This window comes from Myodes glareolus, chromosome 17 (genome assembly GCF_982192425.1).
Source record: "Myodes glareolus chromosome 17, mMyoGla1.1, whole genome shotgun sequence".
In the NCBI taxonomy this organism is placed as follows: domain Eukaryota; kingdom Metazoa; phylum Chordata; class Mammalia; order Rodentia; family Cricetidae; genus Myodes; species Myodes glareolus.
Window position 1 is genome coordinate 1,160,304 of NC_142042.1, and position 12,673 is coordinate 1,172,976.

The window sequence follows — 12,673 nt, forward strand, 5'->3', positions numbered from 1 at the left end:
CTTCTAAGACATAAACATGAGTAAATTGTGGATGTCATACTGACCTGAACACTATTGCCTGGTCACAAGTATGGAGTACAAAGGTTAAGAGACCCCTGAATAAACTTCAACTAGAAATAGTTATTCCTTAGACAATGTGAGTGCACATTGGTGTTGAGCAGTGAAAAACACCCCTTGGAGTCAGCCATCTTAAATGTGAGCTCTAGTCTAGAGAACCCTCTAGCATGGCTTCTCTCCTGTGAGAAACAAAAAGGACCCTGTACTTTGCAAAAATATTTTGCCTGTATTTCAAGTTTATTGTCAACTTGTGGCAATTCTCTACTCTTTTAGATTAAGTAATACAACACATGGATGAGAGCTGACATGCACGTTTTAACAAGCAGCAGTGACTCTCATTTACGATCACATAAACACGTGAACAACACAAAACTGTTCTCATTTTTTCTCCTATAAATTGAGAGATGACAGTTCTATGTTCCAGGAATTAAGGGACTTTTTCTAAATTAACAGTGATCTAGAGCAAGAGAAATTTATTTTACAGGCACTCCTTCCACAATTTATGGAAATTTGATGTAAATGAATTTCTGAAACTAGCTCTTCTTTCCATGCAAAGAGGCAGCATGGTGTTTCAATGTTTCCGTCATAGCCTGAAGCGGCACTGAATCAGTCAGAAGAAACTATGAAGGCCTCTCTGTAGAACCTCTCACCACTTCCTGCTTTCCTGACAACAGTGAAGTCTTACTGTTGATTGGTTGAGAGGGAGAAGGGGGTGGGGAACCTATCACCCAGGAAGTTTGCTGTTTCCTTTCAATTTTAAGTGGATGAATTAAAGATTTGTTTTCTTTTGGGGCAATACAGGTTAGTTGTGCTGCATTTAATTTCTATGGCCTCAATAGTCTTTCTATGTCAGCCGTCTCCAACAGGAATAATGGCTCTTTTTCTTTGTTCTAAATAATTAAGGGCTGACTACAGAAAACCTTGTAAAATATGCTCATCATGCCAGTGTTCTCATTAACATTAATAACAGCTTTTGCAGTTGTCAGTGAAGTTGTGTCAAGAGCCTGTGAAGAAACTGAATTCAGAGATACGGAGCAGGGCTTGGTGTGGAAGACCCTAGCAGACAGAAATCCAAACTCTATTTACAGAAAAAAGACAGAAACAGGAAACCTGGAGAGTTCCAAGGAAAGTGACTGCACTGACAAGTAGAATATGGACTGGATCCTCCTCATACCAGGAAACGAAGCTTAGGTGTGATGTTTCCGGTCCTGCCTCAGGTGGGGGAAAGGGGACCTTTCCTGTTCTGGCCCAGTTCCCATAGTATTGATTTTAATGCTCAGCACCAGACAAAAGGCTTGGAAATCTATCACCAGCTCAACATTGCCTAAGTCTTCAAAAGTGTCTGCCCTTTCTGATCTCTTCATACTCGACATGCCTAACTGTCTCCATATCTTACTCAGTTCCTCCCACCTCAGAAACCACTCCTGAGTTTGGGATGCTGTCTTCTCCCACCTCAGAAACTGCTCCTGAGTTTGGGATGCTGTCTTCCTTGACATCCTCTCAGCTCACCTTCCAAACAAAACCATGTCTTGCCATTTTTTTGTTTTCTAGCTACTTGTTAAATGTCTCTCTTCACTCTTCTCCATTCTGATCCATTTGTCTGGCCCTTGTCATCTCTGGGACACTGATAGAACAATCTCCTTGTTGATAGTTCTTAAATCATCCCGTCTCCTTGTTTTAGTCTCCACAAAGCAATCAGTGATATATTTCCAATGTAAATATGACCAGGCAACAGTTGAAGTTGAAATCCATCCCTATCTCTTCTCTGCATCCTGGGAAAACCTGTGTATCTGAGCCTGGCCTAGGTCTGGAGTACTAAATGAGGTCTCCATTGTCTGGTTATAGTGGCCCTTGTACCCTTAGCTTCACAGGATTGATCTTGATCTTGAAAAAGGAAATGGCATTTCCTCTTTCTCTCATCCACTCTGCCCCTCATCTCAAAATCTCTTCTTTCATGACCTTTGTCGAAAGAGAGAGAGAGAGAGAGAGAGAGAGAGAGAGAGAGAGAGAGAGAGAGAGAGAATGACACCTGTGGAAGTCAGGACAAGGTTGGTTCAATATTTGAATCAACAGGAAATAGAGGAAATAGCACAGTATTCAGTCTAAAGCTCTGTTCTTACTACCTACTCACTGCACAAGTAATTATAATGTGATTTTTGTAAAGGGGAATCATGGCAATATACAAGGTTAAATGAAGTAACAGTAGATGCTCTACTAACCAAATACCAAACTCTGTATCAATTGCCAAAGAACCCAACTGTTGATATACTAATATTGATTGTTCCCCTGAGACAAAGCCAATGCTCCCTTAAATATCCAGATAACCAAATATCACGTAAACTTCTAGTCAGAAAAAAATATATAACAAAAGAGAACTCCAAAATGATCTACACACGGCACACATACATACTCTGTACTTTAACATAATATCAGAACCTACCCTAGGCTGCATTGTGGGGCAGGGGTAGAGCACCTGCACCTGCTTACGAAGCAACACCTTAGCTTAGTCTCCAACACTGACAAAACAATACAGCCCAAATATCCTGAAACAGTGAAACTGGAAAAATTAAAAACAACTAAAAATATGATTTTTCAACTCAGCATGTATTTGTTTCTGGGTTTCATCAGCTTGATACCACCAAATAATCACAGAAACACAAGATTTTTACTTTAAATTTAAGTGCATATGACTATTGAATAGGATGGGTCTGGAAATGTGTTGTGCCTTCTATCTTCAAACCAACAGCTGTTATTCTCGCAAACCAATATATACCCTTTGAAGACAATGACAAATGCTAAAATTACCCTGCTGTTCCAAAAGGGAAAACGGCCTGGCATCTTTGCACAAATTGTTGCTGAAAAGATCTGTATTTTAGAAACAGCAGACACAGTATTTCTCGTTTCGTAGGATGAAATGCCTGGGAACTTCTTGTTGCAACTCTTCTGCAAGACACAAGAGAGATCCCTTCCTTGTAGCATATTCAATACTGCAAATCCACTAGGGAGAACCACACTGCTCCTCTTTCCTGCGGCTGTAATCTTATCTAATGCTGTCTGACCTTGCCAAGCCCCACACCTGCCATCCTTACGCCCACTCACTGCAGAAGACCCTGGGGTTCTGTTAGAATATAAAACCTTCCCTTCTGTGACATCCAGTCAATAATTCTCCTTTAAGCTGCCTCCCTGCTTGTCCACACCAAAAGCACCTGACATGCTGCTCTCTTATTGTTCATACTTTGCTTTCATCTCCCATTATCCCATTCCAGTCACAGGAGCAGTTCTTTCTCACAAACAGAAATTTGAATAAATAAATTAATTCATTGCTAATCAGCACTTAGGAATGGGTAAGGTCAGGCTGGAACCCAAAGGTGTTCTAACTGGTATATCTTCTTAAAATTCCTTTCTCTAGAATCCTGTTTACTTAGATATATGACATTTCTCTGAATATTTGAGGAAGGGCATTTTTGTTATCTCTTTTCAAGTCCTGCCACTGCATAGTTGTTAAAGGGGTGCTAACTGAGCACCAGCTGTCTGGGAGGGAAGGGTGGGGAGGATAAGTAGAAGAAAGGATGAGAAGGAGAGGGGGGCATTATTTGGGAGCTTACCATTTCACAAAATACACTTATAAAACTGTTTTTACTCTATTATTTCTGAGTTGCCACTTTCCGAGATGAAGCTAATTATTTACATTTGTATGAAACTAAAGAATTTTTCATTTTCTTGTAATGCACACGAAGTAATGATTTCCTTGAAAGAGCTCTCCAACCAAGTTAGGAGAATTACTGCTTGAACATTTGAAAGCAGGATTCAAGGAGGAACTTCTTAGAAACAAAACATTTAGAGATACCAGTTAATGAACCGGTATTTGGTTCTTTTTCAGATTCAAGCCTGCCCTGTAAACACAATGGCACCCACAACCCTCTTGTTGAAAATTTACAATTTTATGTGCAACTTTCCAGGAAAACTAAACTAAACTAAAGTCCTCAAATAACAAATCCTCTTACTGTGGTGGGCAGTTAAATGGTTATTTTTCTATTTCTTCCCCTTAGAAACTATGTTTTTGCATACAGTCATTCATATGCATGTCACATCACGTCCTTGCTGTGGTGGCCATGAATCTCCAAGGCTGCATGTAAAAAAATACCAGTGCGAAGCACTTTGGGCTGGCCCACGTGCACTTGGTGCTCCAACTGCACATTTGTTGCTGGGTAGTCACCGGTGAGCTTCCTGTCAGTCCTCCTGAGATGGATCACTGGTGCCCCTGGTCTTGCTCCCTCTCCTTACTCCCTCCTGTCAGATGTCACTTATCTTTCCAAAACATGAATCTTTGAAGAATGGGGAGTATGCTGCTTTGGAAACAGCTTGGTACCCACACAGATGTGTATGTGAATGTTGACTCTGACCCTTGCTAACTATATACCATAAAAACTGTATTCTTCTCTACAAAATAAGTTAATAATGACACATTTCCAATACTGTTGTAAGAATATAATTTTTATAGTGAAGCTTAGTGATTTGCCCTTATGCAACAGGTACTCAGGAAATGGGACTTCTTCTGTGTTATATTATTGTTCCTCATAACAGTATTTAGAAATACTATTTCAAGAAGATGAATAAGGACCTTGGATGACACACTATCAAAACTACAGGAACAAGAAAAGCCTTCAGGGCAGCCCTCACACACATGAACATAAGTGCTGCCACCTCTGCAAAAGCAGTAAGACTTACACAAGGATAAAGGCAGAGCATGCAAGCTGAAGAGAAGGCTTGAGCACAAAGGAGAAGACAGGATATGGGGGAAGGACAAGAGAGAAAGCAGCATCAGCTGGAGACTGGACCCTGAGCAGCAGGCAGAGTGGGCTATGCAGGATGATGGAGGGAGGTTGGAGGAGGCACAGGCAATGACGGATGTGGTAGGATGAGTATATGCAGGGATGAGGGCCTCAAAAGCCACAATGAAGAGTCTGCACTTTTTCCTGAAGAACAGAGAGGCCCTGGAATCTTATGAGCAAGGTTACATTTTAAAAGTCAACATGTGGTAACTATCAGACCATTCTCTATAGATAGATCTGTAAGGTTAATTAGCAGAGACGTTTTCATCTAATCATCTTTCTCTTGACAGATCTGCTTCCATTCTTCAGAATTTTAGTTATGCCATGTTTATTAAGCCAATTAATAATTAGCACGTTGTTGTTGCTGTATGGGGTTAATGACTACTTAGATCTACCTATACTTTGCTTTTTATATTTTTTTAATTTATTGAATCTTTCTTTCCATGCTGACATCTCTTCTGGAATAAATTTTTCTTGTCTTTACAGAAATCTTCTGACAGTTGTTTTGGTCTGAGACTCTTGATAAAGAACTCAGTTGGTCTTTGTCTAAAATGTTGCTGTTCTGTACTTTTTGGTTTGAAAAAAAACTGTTAATAGAGGATTATTCTTGCTTCTTTAAAGATTAATAGCTAGCAAATCCTCACTCTAGTTGCTGTTGGGAACTCATCTTTGTTTTGCTTAATTTCTTTTTAGTTTTTTTTCTTTTTAATTGACATGATATTTATCCATGTAAGCGAGTGACTGTGAGAAAATTCAATACATGTCCACAGTAAGCAACAATCTAATCAGGGTAATTAGCAGCCTCATCTCCTGCAACATTTATGGCTTTTATGTGCTGAGAACTACCAAGTCTTATTTTATGGTTTTGAAGCATAATCTAAAATTGTTGTCAACCACGGCTGGAGCCAGTCTGTCAGCTCCCAATTAAATGACAAGGAGACTTCTTATTAATTATGAAAGTTTGGCTGATCACTTGGGATTGTTTCTAGCTAGCTCTTATAACTTAGGTTAGTCCATTTCCATTAATTGCTTTCTGCCTCATGACTTTATTACCTCACCTGTAAAGTGCCCATCCTGCTTGTTCTCCATCCCCTAGTGACTCCTCTCTTCTTCCCAGCATCCTGTGTGCCTCAAAATCCTGCCTAGCTATTGGCCATTTAGCTTTTTATTAAACCAATCAGAATGACATATCTTCACAGTGTACAGAAAAATTATTCCACAACACACAGCTGTCCCCTGTTGCTAGCACTAGTCCCTCCAGCCTCCGCACAACTTACAAAGGAAATCCTTCTTCCTGGCAGCTTTTAAATGCTCTGGTCCTTGCACTCTAAAATTTCATATAAATCTATGTGTGGTTTCTCTCTGTCTCTTTCTCTTTCTCTTGTGTTGAATTTGTTGAGTCTGTGCCTGCTGTAGATGAGTGAAGATTGCCTTTCCCACACCCTTTATCACCCCATGCTCTTCCTCTGCACTCACTTTTCTAGTGATCCAACACAACCTTCGTGTTCTCTCTTCTGTGGCGTTTGCGAGTCCTTTTGATTATCTGGTGTCTTTCTTGCCTCGTTTATCTAATTGCTCCCTATTATCAGATCTGCTGTTACTTTCTCCATCTGTCTTTAATCTCTTTTAATCTTCTCCTTCGCTGACTTCTCTTTGATAATCTCGCTTCATCATCATGCTTTCAGATCATGCCTTCATTATCTAGACATACTGAACACATTTACTCTGCAGTAAAGTTTTGCTATCGCAGTTCGAACAACTTTCAACACTTGGCAATTATTCCACGAATACTGAAACTTTGTTGGCTGATAAAGTCCTGTCTATTTTCTGACTTCAGACACAATTTATGTTTTCTTCAGCTTGGCTCTTAAGGGCAACACTGACATTCAGCATATATCCAGTATACACACTTTAATACAAATAGAATCAGGGAACTTTCAAAGATCCAGATCCCCTCATACTATCAAGTGGATGTCTAAAACTCGTTTGAAATGGCAACCAAGAGAAGTACGACATGGCCACTCCTCAGTCCCACTCCCAGCAGATTCCTTCAAGAAACCTTCTGTTCATAACTCCTTTAAGAGAGGCTTCCTCGGGTTGCTGACATTCTGTCCCAACCCATCAAGTGCCCAGATCCTGTGTGTGCATTTCTGGTACCCCAGTACAAATTTACACAGGACATTTGCATATGTGTCTGAGTATTTGAGCAGAGTCTGTTCCCCAGGGGATGGCTCCTTGTATCTCACATAATGTTCCCTTGTACTCACAGCCACATAGTTCTAGTTTGTAGCAAGCACAAGTAAGAAGATTCCTAGAAATTAATGAGTGAAATAATACTTTACAAAACTTAGGGAGCAAGAGGACTTTGTGCTCACAGATAAACACTAGGAAAACCAGGAATATTACACATTCATAATGGTATCTTCAAGGGAAGAGATACATAACTTGTTTTTCACCCAGAAGGCTGGCAACAGATGTAGTTAATAGTTTGGGGATAGTGACCTGTGTTACCTGAAGGGCCAGGTCACACCTGATTTCCTCCAGCATTTGTGTTTATCTCAGTCTTTCTCCCTAGATCCTTGTAGTTAGCATTCTTTCTCGGTCAGCCAACCCTATCTTTATGGAAGAGGACATATGTACCTTGTAAAGAGTTTCAATATAAATATGTCTTAAACTTTGTTACTTATCATCATGAGATTGAGTTAATTATTATCAGAAACTTTCTTCCAAAATTGTGTTGTACTTAAATATGCCTAAAATAAAGCAAACAGCCCAGGATCAGACCCTAGAAGTTTGAACCAACACCAGCTACTGAGTTGTGTTGAACTAGACTTCCTTCTTGCCTCAAGCAGATCATTTCTCTGCTGGCTGTGGAGTTTTAAAGAAACCCCAAGAATTTCTTCAGAGTTGAATTGCTCTCTTAGTTAATGAGAAATTGCACTCTATCACAAATGCATTTTCAGAATCAAAACATTTCTATTGTTTTAAAATGTGAGCTATTAGCAAATGAAAATCAGGATAGCCATATAGTTAACAGTTTGACTCTAAGCAGCTATTATGTTCTTTTCCTATATGTTGAAGAATACAGCTGTATTATAATGATCCAACCTCATTTTCCTTCAGAGTTTGAATCTTGAGAAGGCCCTGCAAGGGCTCTTAGTTTTGTAGAGGGCATGACTCATGGGAAGAAGTTCACTCAGATAAGGAACTTGATCTAGGAAACACAGACTCCAGTGACACTGTTTACCTCTCTGAAGCTTCCTGTCCAAAACTGCCTGTCTCAGCAGGAGTTTGGCACTCTTCTCATCTTCCCTTTAATTATCTGCACTCTCAGAGATATTGGCTCAGCACAAACTGTGGACAGGAAAGCGTTCTGTGGTAAATGGCAAGGAGAAATATGTGATATGCAAGCAAGCTGAGCAGGACTCTGCCTCCAAAGAGCCTGTTTTGTTTAGAAAAGTGGCAAACAGACCATCAGACTGTACACGGGTGGACTTTTAATTGCTAACTGTCACCCAACTTTCCTGGACAGTATAGTTTCAGAAGTACTTTATTTACCCAATCTAAAACCAAATCTAAAATCATAAAACAAATTATGAGGCAAATCATTAGTGTATATAATAATACTGTGAAGAATATCTGGGAAAAAAAGGATAGCCCTCAAAAATAACTTACCCTTGATTTTATGGTCCATTGCAAATATCAAAAACATTAAAAGAAGAAAACTGTGAGGTTTAGAATTGATAGCCTGTATTAGCATCTGTCATTCTCTCGGGTCTCAAGTTGTATGGCTTAGCATCCCTACTCAAAGGCAAGAGAACTGCTGGGTTCAGTGATAACATTGCAAGAAGAGTCAGGATTGACCAGATACTGCTCTTGCTTGGATTCTCCCTGGTAGAAAAGACATTTCTTAAAAAAAAAAAAAAAGGCACTAGGAACACTAACTAGGACTTCTGCTAAATCTCGACTGCACTTGAAAATTAGTTGCTTTAACAAGACATAAAAGACTATAACTTAAAAATCTTTAATTTTACCTTTCGTTAAAATGGTTATCACAATCAGCAGAAAGAGTGGTTAGTAAGTCTTACCCAAGTCAATAGTGAGAAAATTGACTGTGAAGCTGTAAATAATGACAGTGAATGTTCATACAGCACATCACTGTATTACTAGATCACACAGACTGGAAGGGAGTTGGTGGTAACTTCTGGGACTGTAACCATGTGTTTCCTATTTAGTTATGTGAAATGTCTTTTAAAGAATCCATTAAATGTCTCTTTCAAAGTCTTATAAAAATAAGTCCATTTCTGTACAGGATGCTGAAAAAAAGTGATTTTGACATCATGTTGAGTAGCAAATAATCTTTATAAAGAACCCAAGATGACTAACCCAAAGCAAGAGACTTCATATTTCCTCTTATGTAAGAAGGAAATCTTAAAAAAAACTAATGAGTTAAGAAATAATATCCGTATGCTACATTGTTTTTCCTATAAATAAGAAATTATGTGTAGGAAGAAATGGTAGTTAAATATACCTTTGGCCAACCGCATAGTCATGATTACCAGACTTCATCTGTGGAAGTTCAGGAAAGCAGAATTAGAAAAGTCAGAAAAGATCTCGTTAAGATAATTCTCCTAGAAATGAATTAGAAATTCTCCTCCAACTGTTCATGTCTTTAGTAGTCAAGTTGAGTTGAAGAGCTTTGACAAAAATTAGAGTTGTTCTTTTTCGCAGTGTGGTACTGGGAACATCTATACCAAATCATCCAAAATGATGCCTTGCTGAAAATGCGGGTAGCCTTACCCCACTGCTAAATTGTCAAGTGGATCAAGAAACTGCATCTGAAACACACCTCAGCCCAGCAGTGGTGGTGACCATGCTGGGTTCCACCACCAATTTAGCACTCGGCTCTCCCCCGCCTAGTACTTTGGACTGACGGAACTGTGAACTTAGCCTGATTAATTTTTGTTCCATGTTTCATTTACCATTGATTTATGAGGCACGGCAGGGGGACACAAAGAGAGTGAGTGTAGGTATTCTGACGTGCCCTAGCTCTAGATAACATACAAATATTTATTCAGAACAAAGAAATTGAAGTAAGACTTTCTGAAATCTAACATAACATCAAAATAAAGAGAACTAAAGTGGTCCCCTTAGCTGTAAGATTGGAAAGGGTAACTCCTGAAGGTTTTTGTCTGCCTGGTTCTCATTTTGTTCTGTTTTGTTTATGTCTATATGAGAGAAGAGTGCAAGGCACTATAGCTGAATGGGATGTGAAGTTATTCCAATTTGGGTGTGGAAGAAAATGAGGCCTTATTAATGGTTCTTTTACTGTCACATTGATTTTAAAAAAATTTAAAAAAAAAACGGTAACTTCAAATTTGCTACTGAGTTTATATATGTGTGGGTCTAACCAAACTGTGGCCTAACTAGTGAGTTGTTCTTTTCTGTTACAGCAATTGTTTAACTGCCAAGCTCTGCGGAAACTCAGCATCCCTGATAATGACCTCTCAAGTCTGCCGACCTCTATCGCTAGCCTAGTTAATCTGAAAGAACTCGACATCAGTAAGAACGGTAAGACTCCAAACACCTTCATATCACTTTACTGATGATATCTTCTAATTTTTTTCTTAGTGAGTGATCACTTTTTCTTTGACTTTATTAAAGTTCTATTTAAGAGTTAAGTTGTGCTTGACTGTGGATCACTGCATCTGCTTTCCATCTGTCTCTGAATGTGGATGACAGTTCTGTGGCTTGATCTGTTTGTGGGGCCCCTGGCCATGGTACCAGGACTTATCTGGGTGTATGAAGCCCAGATCTGGCTTTTTGGAGCCCATTCCCTATGATGGAATACCATGCTCAACCTTGATGCAGGAGAGGGGCTTGATCCTGCCTCAACTTGGTATGCCAGTCTTTGTTAACTCCCCATGGGAGCCTTACCCCCTCTGAGGAGTGCACGGGGGTGGAATGGGAGAAGATAGGGGGTCAGGGGAAGGATGGGGTACTGTGGTTGGTATGTAAAATGGAAAAAAACTTTTTTAAATAAATATGAGTTAAAGACAGCAAACCTCCCTTCCCCTCTCACAGTATGACTGACTTTCCCAGATTTTATTCCTCTCTGAACACAGACACATATTCTAATTCTCTAAACTATTCCCCATCCTCTGCTAAGTTTATTCCTCATTTTCAGAGTATTACATACTCAATGAGCTTTGTTTCTTTCTGGAAATAATCCTCCCATTTACTTCCCTGGGCTCCACTGTCTGATTGGCACTCACCTCTGCACAGAATTCACTTACTCACCAGGGTTATTGGCTTTCTCTCCTGGCCCAGATTGCAAATTCTATAATATGACAGGAGGGGCGTTACTGTTTTGGTTATTGACACATCCCAAATGTCTTGAGCAGAGCCTGAAAAACTATCAGGGCCCAGTCATATCTGTTGTATTTTGAGCCAGGTCATACACCTGGCGATTTTGTTGGCACTGGTGTTCATGTTAATATTTTCGCTGAGGTTTCCTAGAGGAGGCTGGACCTATAGATGGTCTCATGTGTCCTAAGTCATTCAATAGGACCTCATTCCTTCCCAAATGGGTTCAGCTACATGGTTTATTAGAATAAATCAAATATCTAGCCCAAAGAATTGTGATCAGGTAATTTGTGAATGCAAAGCTCAGCCTCATCATCATCATGTTGCCAGATGGAAAACGTGCCAGTGGTCACACACAAATAGTGAAACTCTACTCAGATTGTTGGTGCCAAGGTCACAGACATGAAAAAAAGTTAGTTCTCCCACACAAAACTTGCATCTTAGAAAGTGGTTTAGATATTCAAATAAGTAGCTATAGAGGATTGAGGAAATATTTGTATGTAAAGTTATGTTAAATCTAAAGGCTATCCTTAGGAGGAGGGTGGATACATTCTCAATAAATATTTACTGAATGAATTCATGAGTGAATGGTTGAGAGTCATCATTGAGTTCACAGTGTCACTGGCAAGATAAGACAGGCACTCAGAAATAATCAGTCATCTCTAAGTACTTGGTCACATGCATTCTTAGAGAATGGGAAGACTAATTAAGACTGTTGTATTAATAGAAAAGGGTTCCGGATTTAACTTGAAAGAGATGATAATACATGTGTCAACCAGACACTAAAACAACCTTCCAGCTAAGCTAACTGGACACTCAGAGGGTTTTCATGAAGAGAACTCTCTATATATAGAGAGAATAACAACCAGACTTAGGCCCATGAAGAAGGGCCTCCTCGCCACTTTTATTCTTGTAGGAATATAATTACTGGATGTGGAAAGATGGCATTTAAGAAAGTATACAGTTCTTCCTGAAGGTCTTATTTCAATTTCCAGCACCCCCATCAGGTGACTTGCAACTGCTTGTAGCTGAAGCTCCAAGGGATCCAACACCTTCTTCTGGCCTCTGTGAACACTGCATATGTATGGCATGCACACACAAATAAAATAAAGATAAATGTTTATAAAGTAATAGATTAATAGGGCATTCCCTGTGTGTTACTACTATCAAAATGTTCAATTGCATTTATATTTCAAATTCAACTTTCACAGTATAATTCTAAGAATGTAATATGATTAATAACACATCTGGCCTTTGTGTGCAAGTACAAGTAAATAAAAACTTACTTTGTTTTTAAAGATGATGAGACAACATATCATTATTGTAACATGAGGAGGCCAGGCCTGTTTGTTGGGGTTTTTGTTTTGCCCGGACCCCCAACTGTTTAGTCCCAGAGAAAAATCACACATAGATCTCTG

At 39.4% G+C, this 12,673-nt stretch overlaps 1 protein-coding gene across 7 annotated transcripts in view; it reads left to right on the plus strand.

Moving 5' to 3' along the window:
• Lrrc7 (leucine rich repeat containing 7) overlaps nt 1-12,673 on the plus strand; it is a 464,597-nt gene that overhangs the window by 205,572 nt on the left and 246,352 nt on the right. For all 7 annotated transcript variants that reach the window (XM_087897454.1, XM_085677493.2, XM_048453499.3 and 4 more), the window contains one exon: nt 10,343-10,460. In XM_087897454.1, coding sequence (XP_087753580.1) covers nt 10,343-10,460 — 118 coding nt within the window. The remainder of the gene's footprint in view (nt 1-10,342; nt 10,461-12,673) is intronic.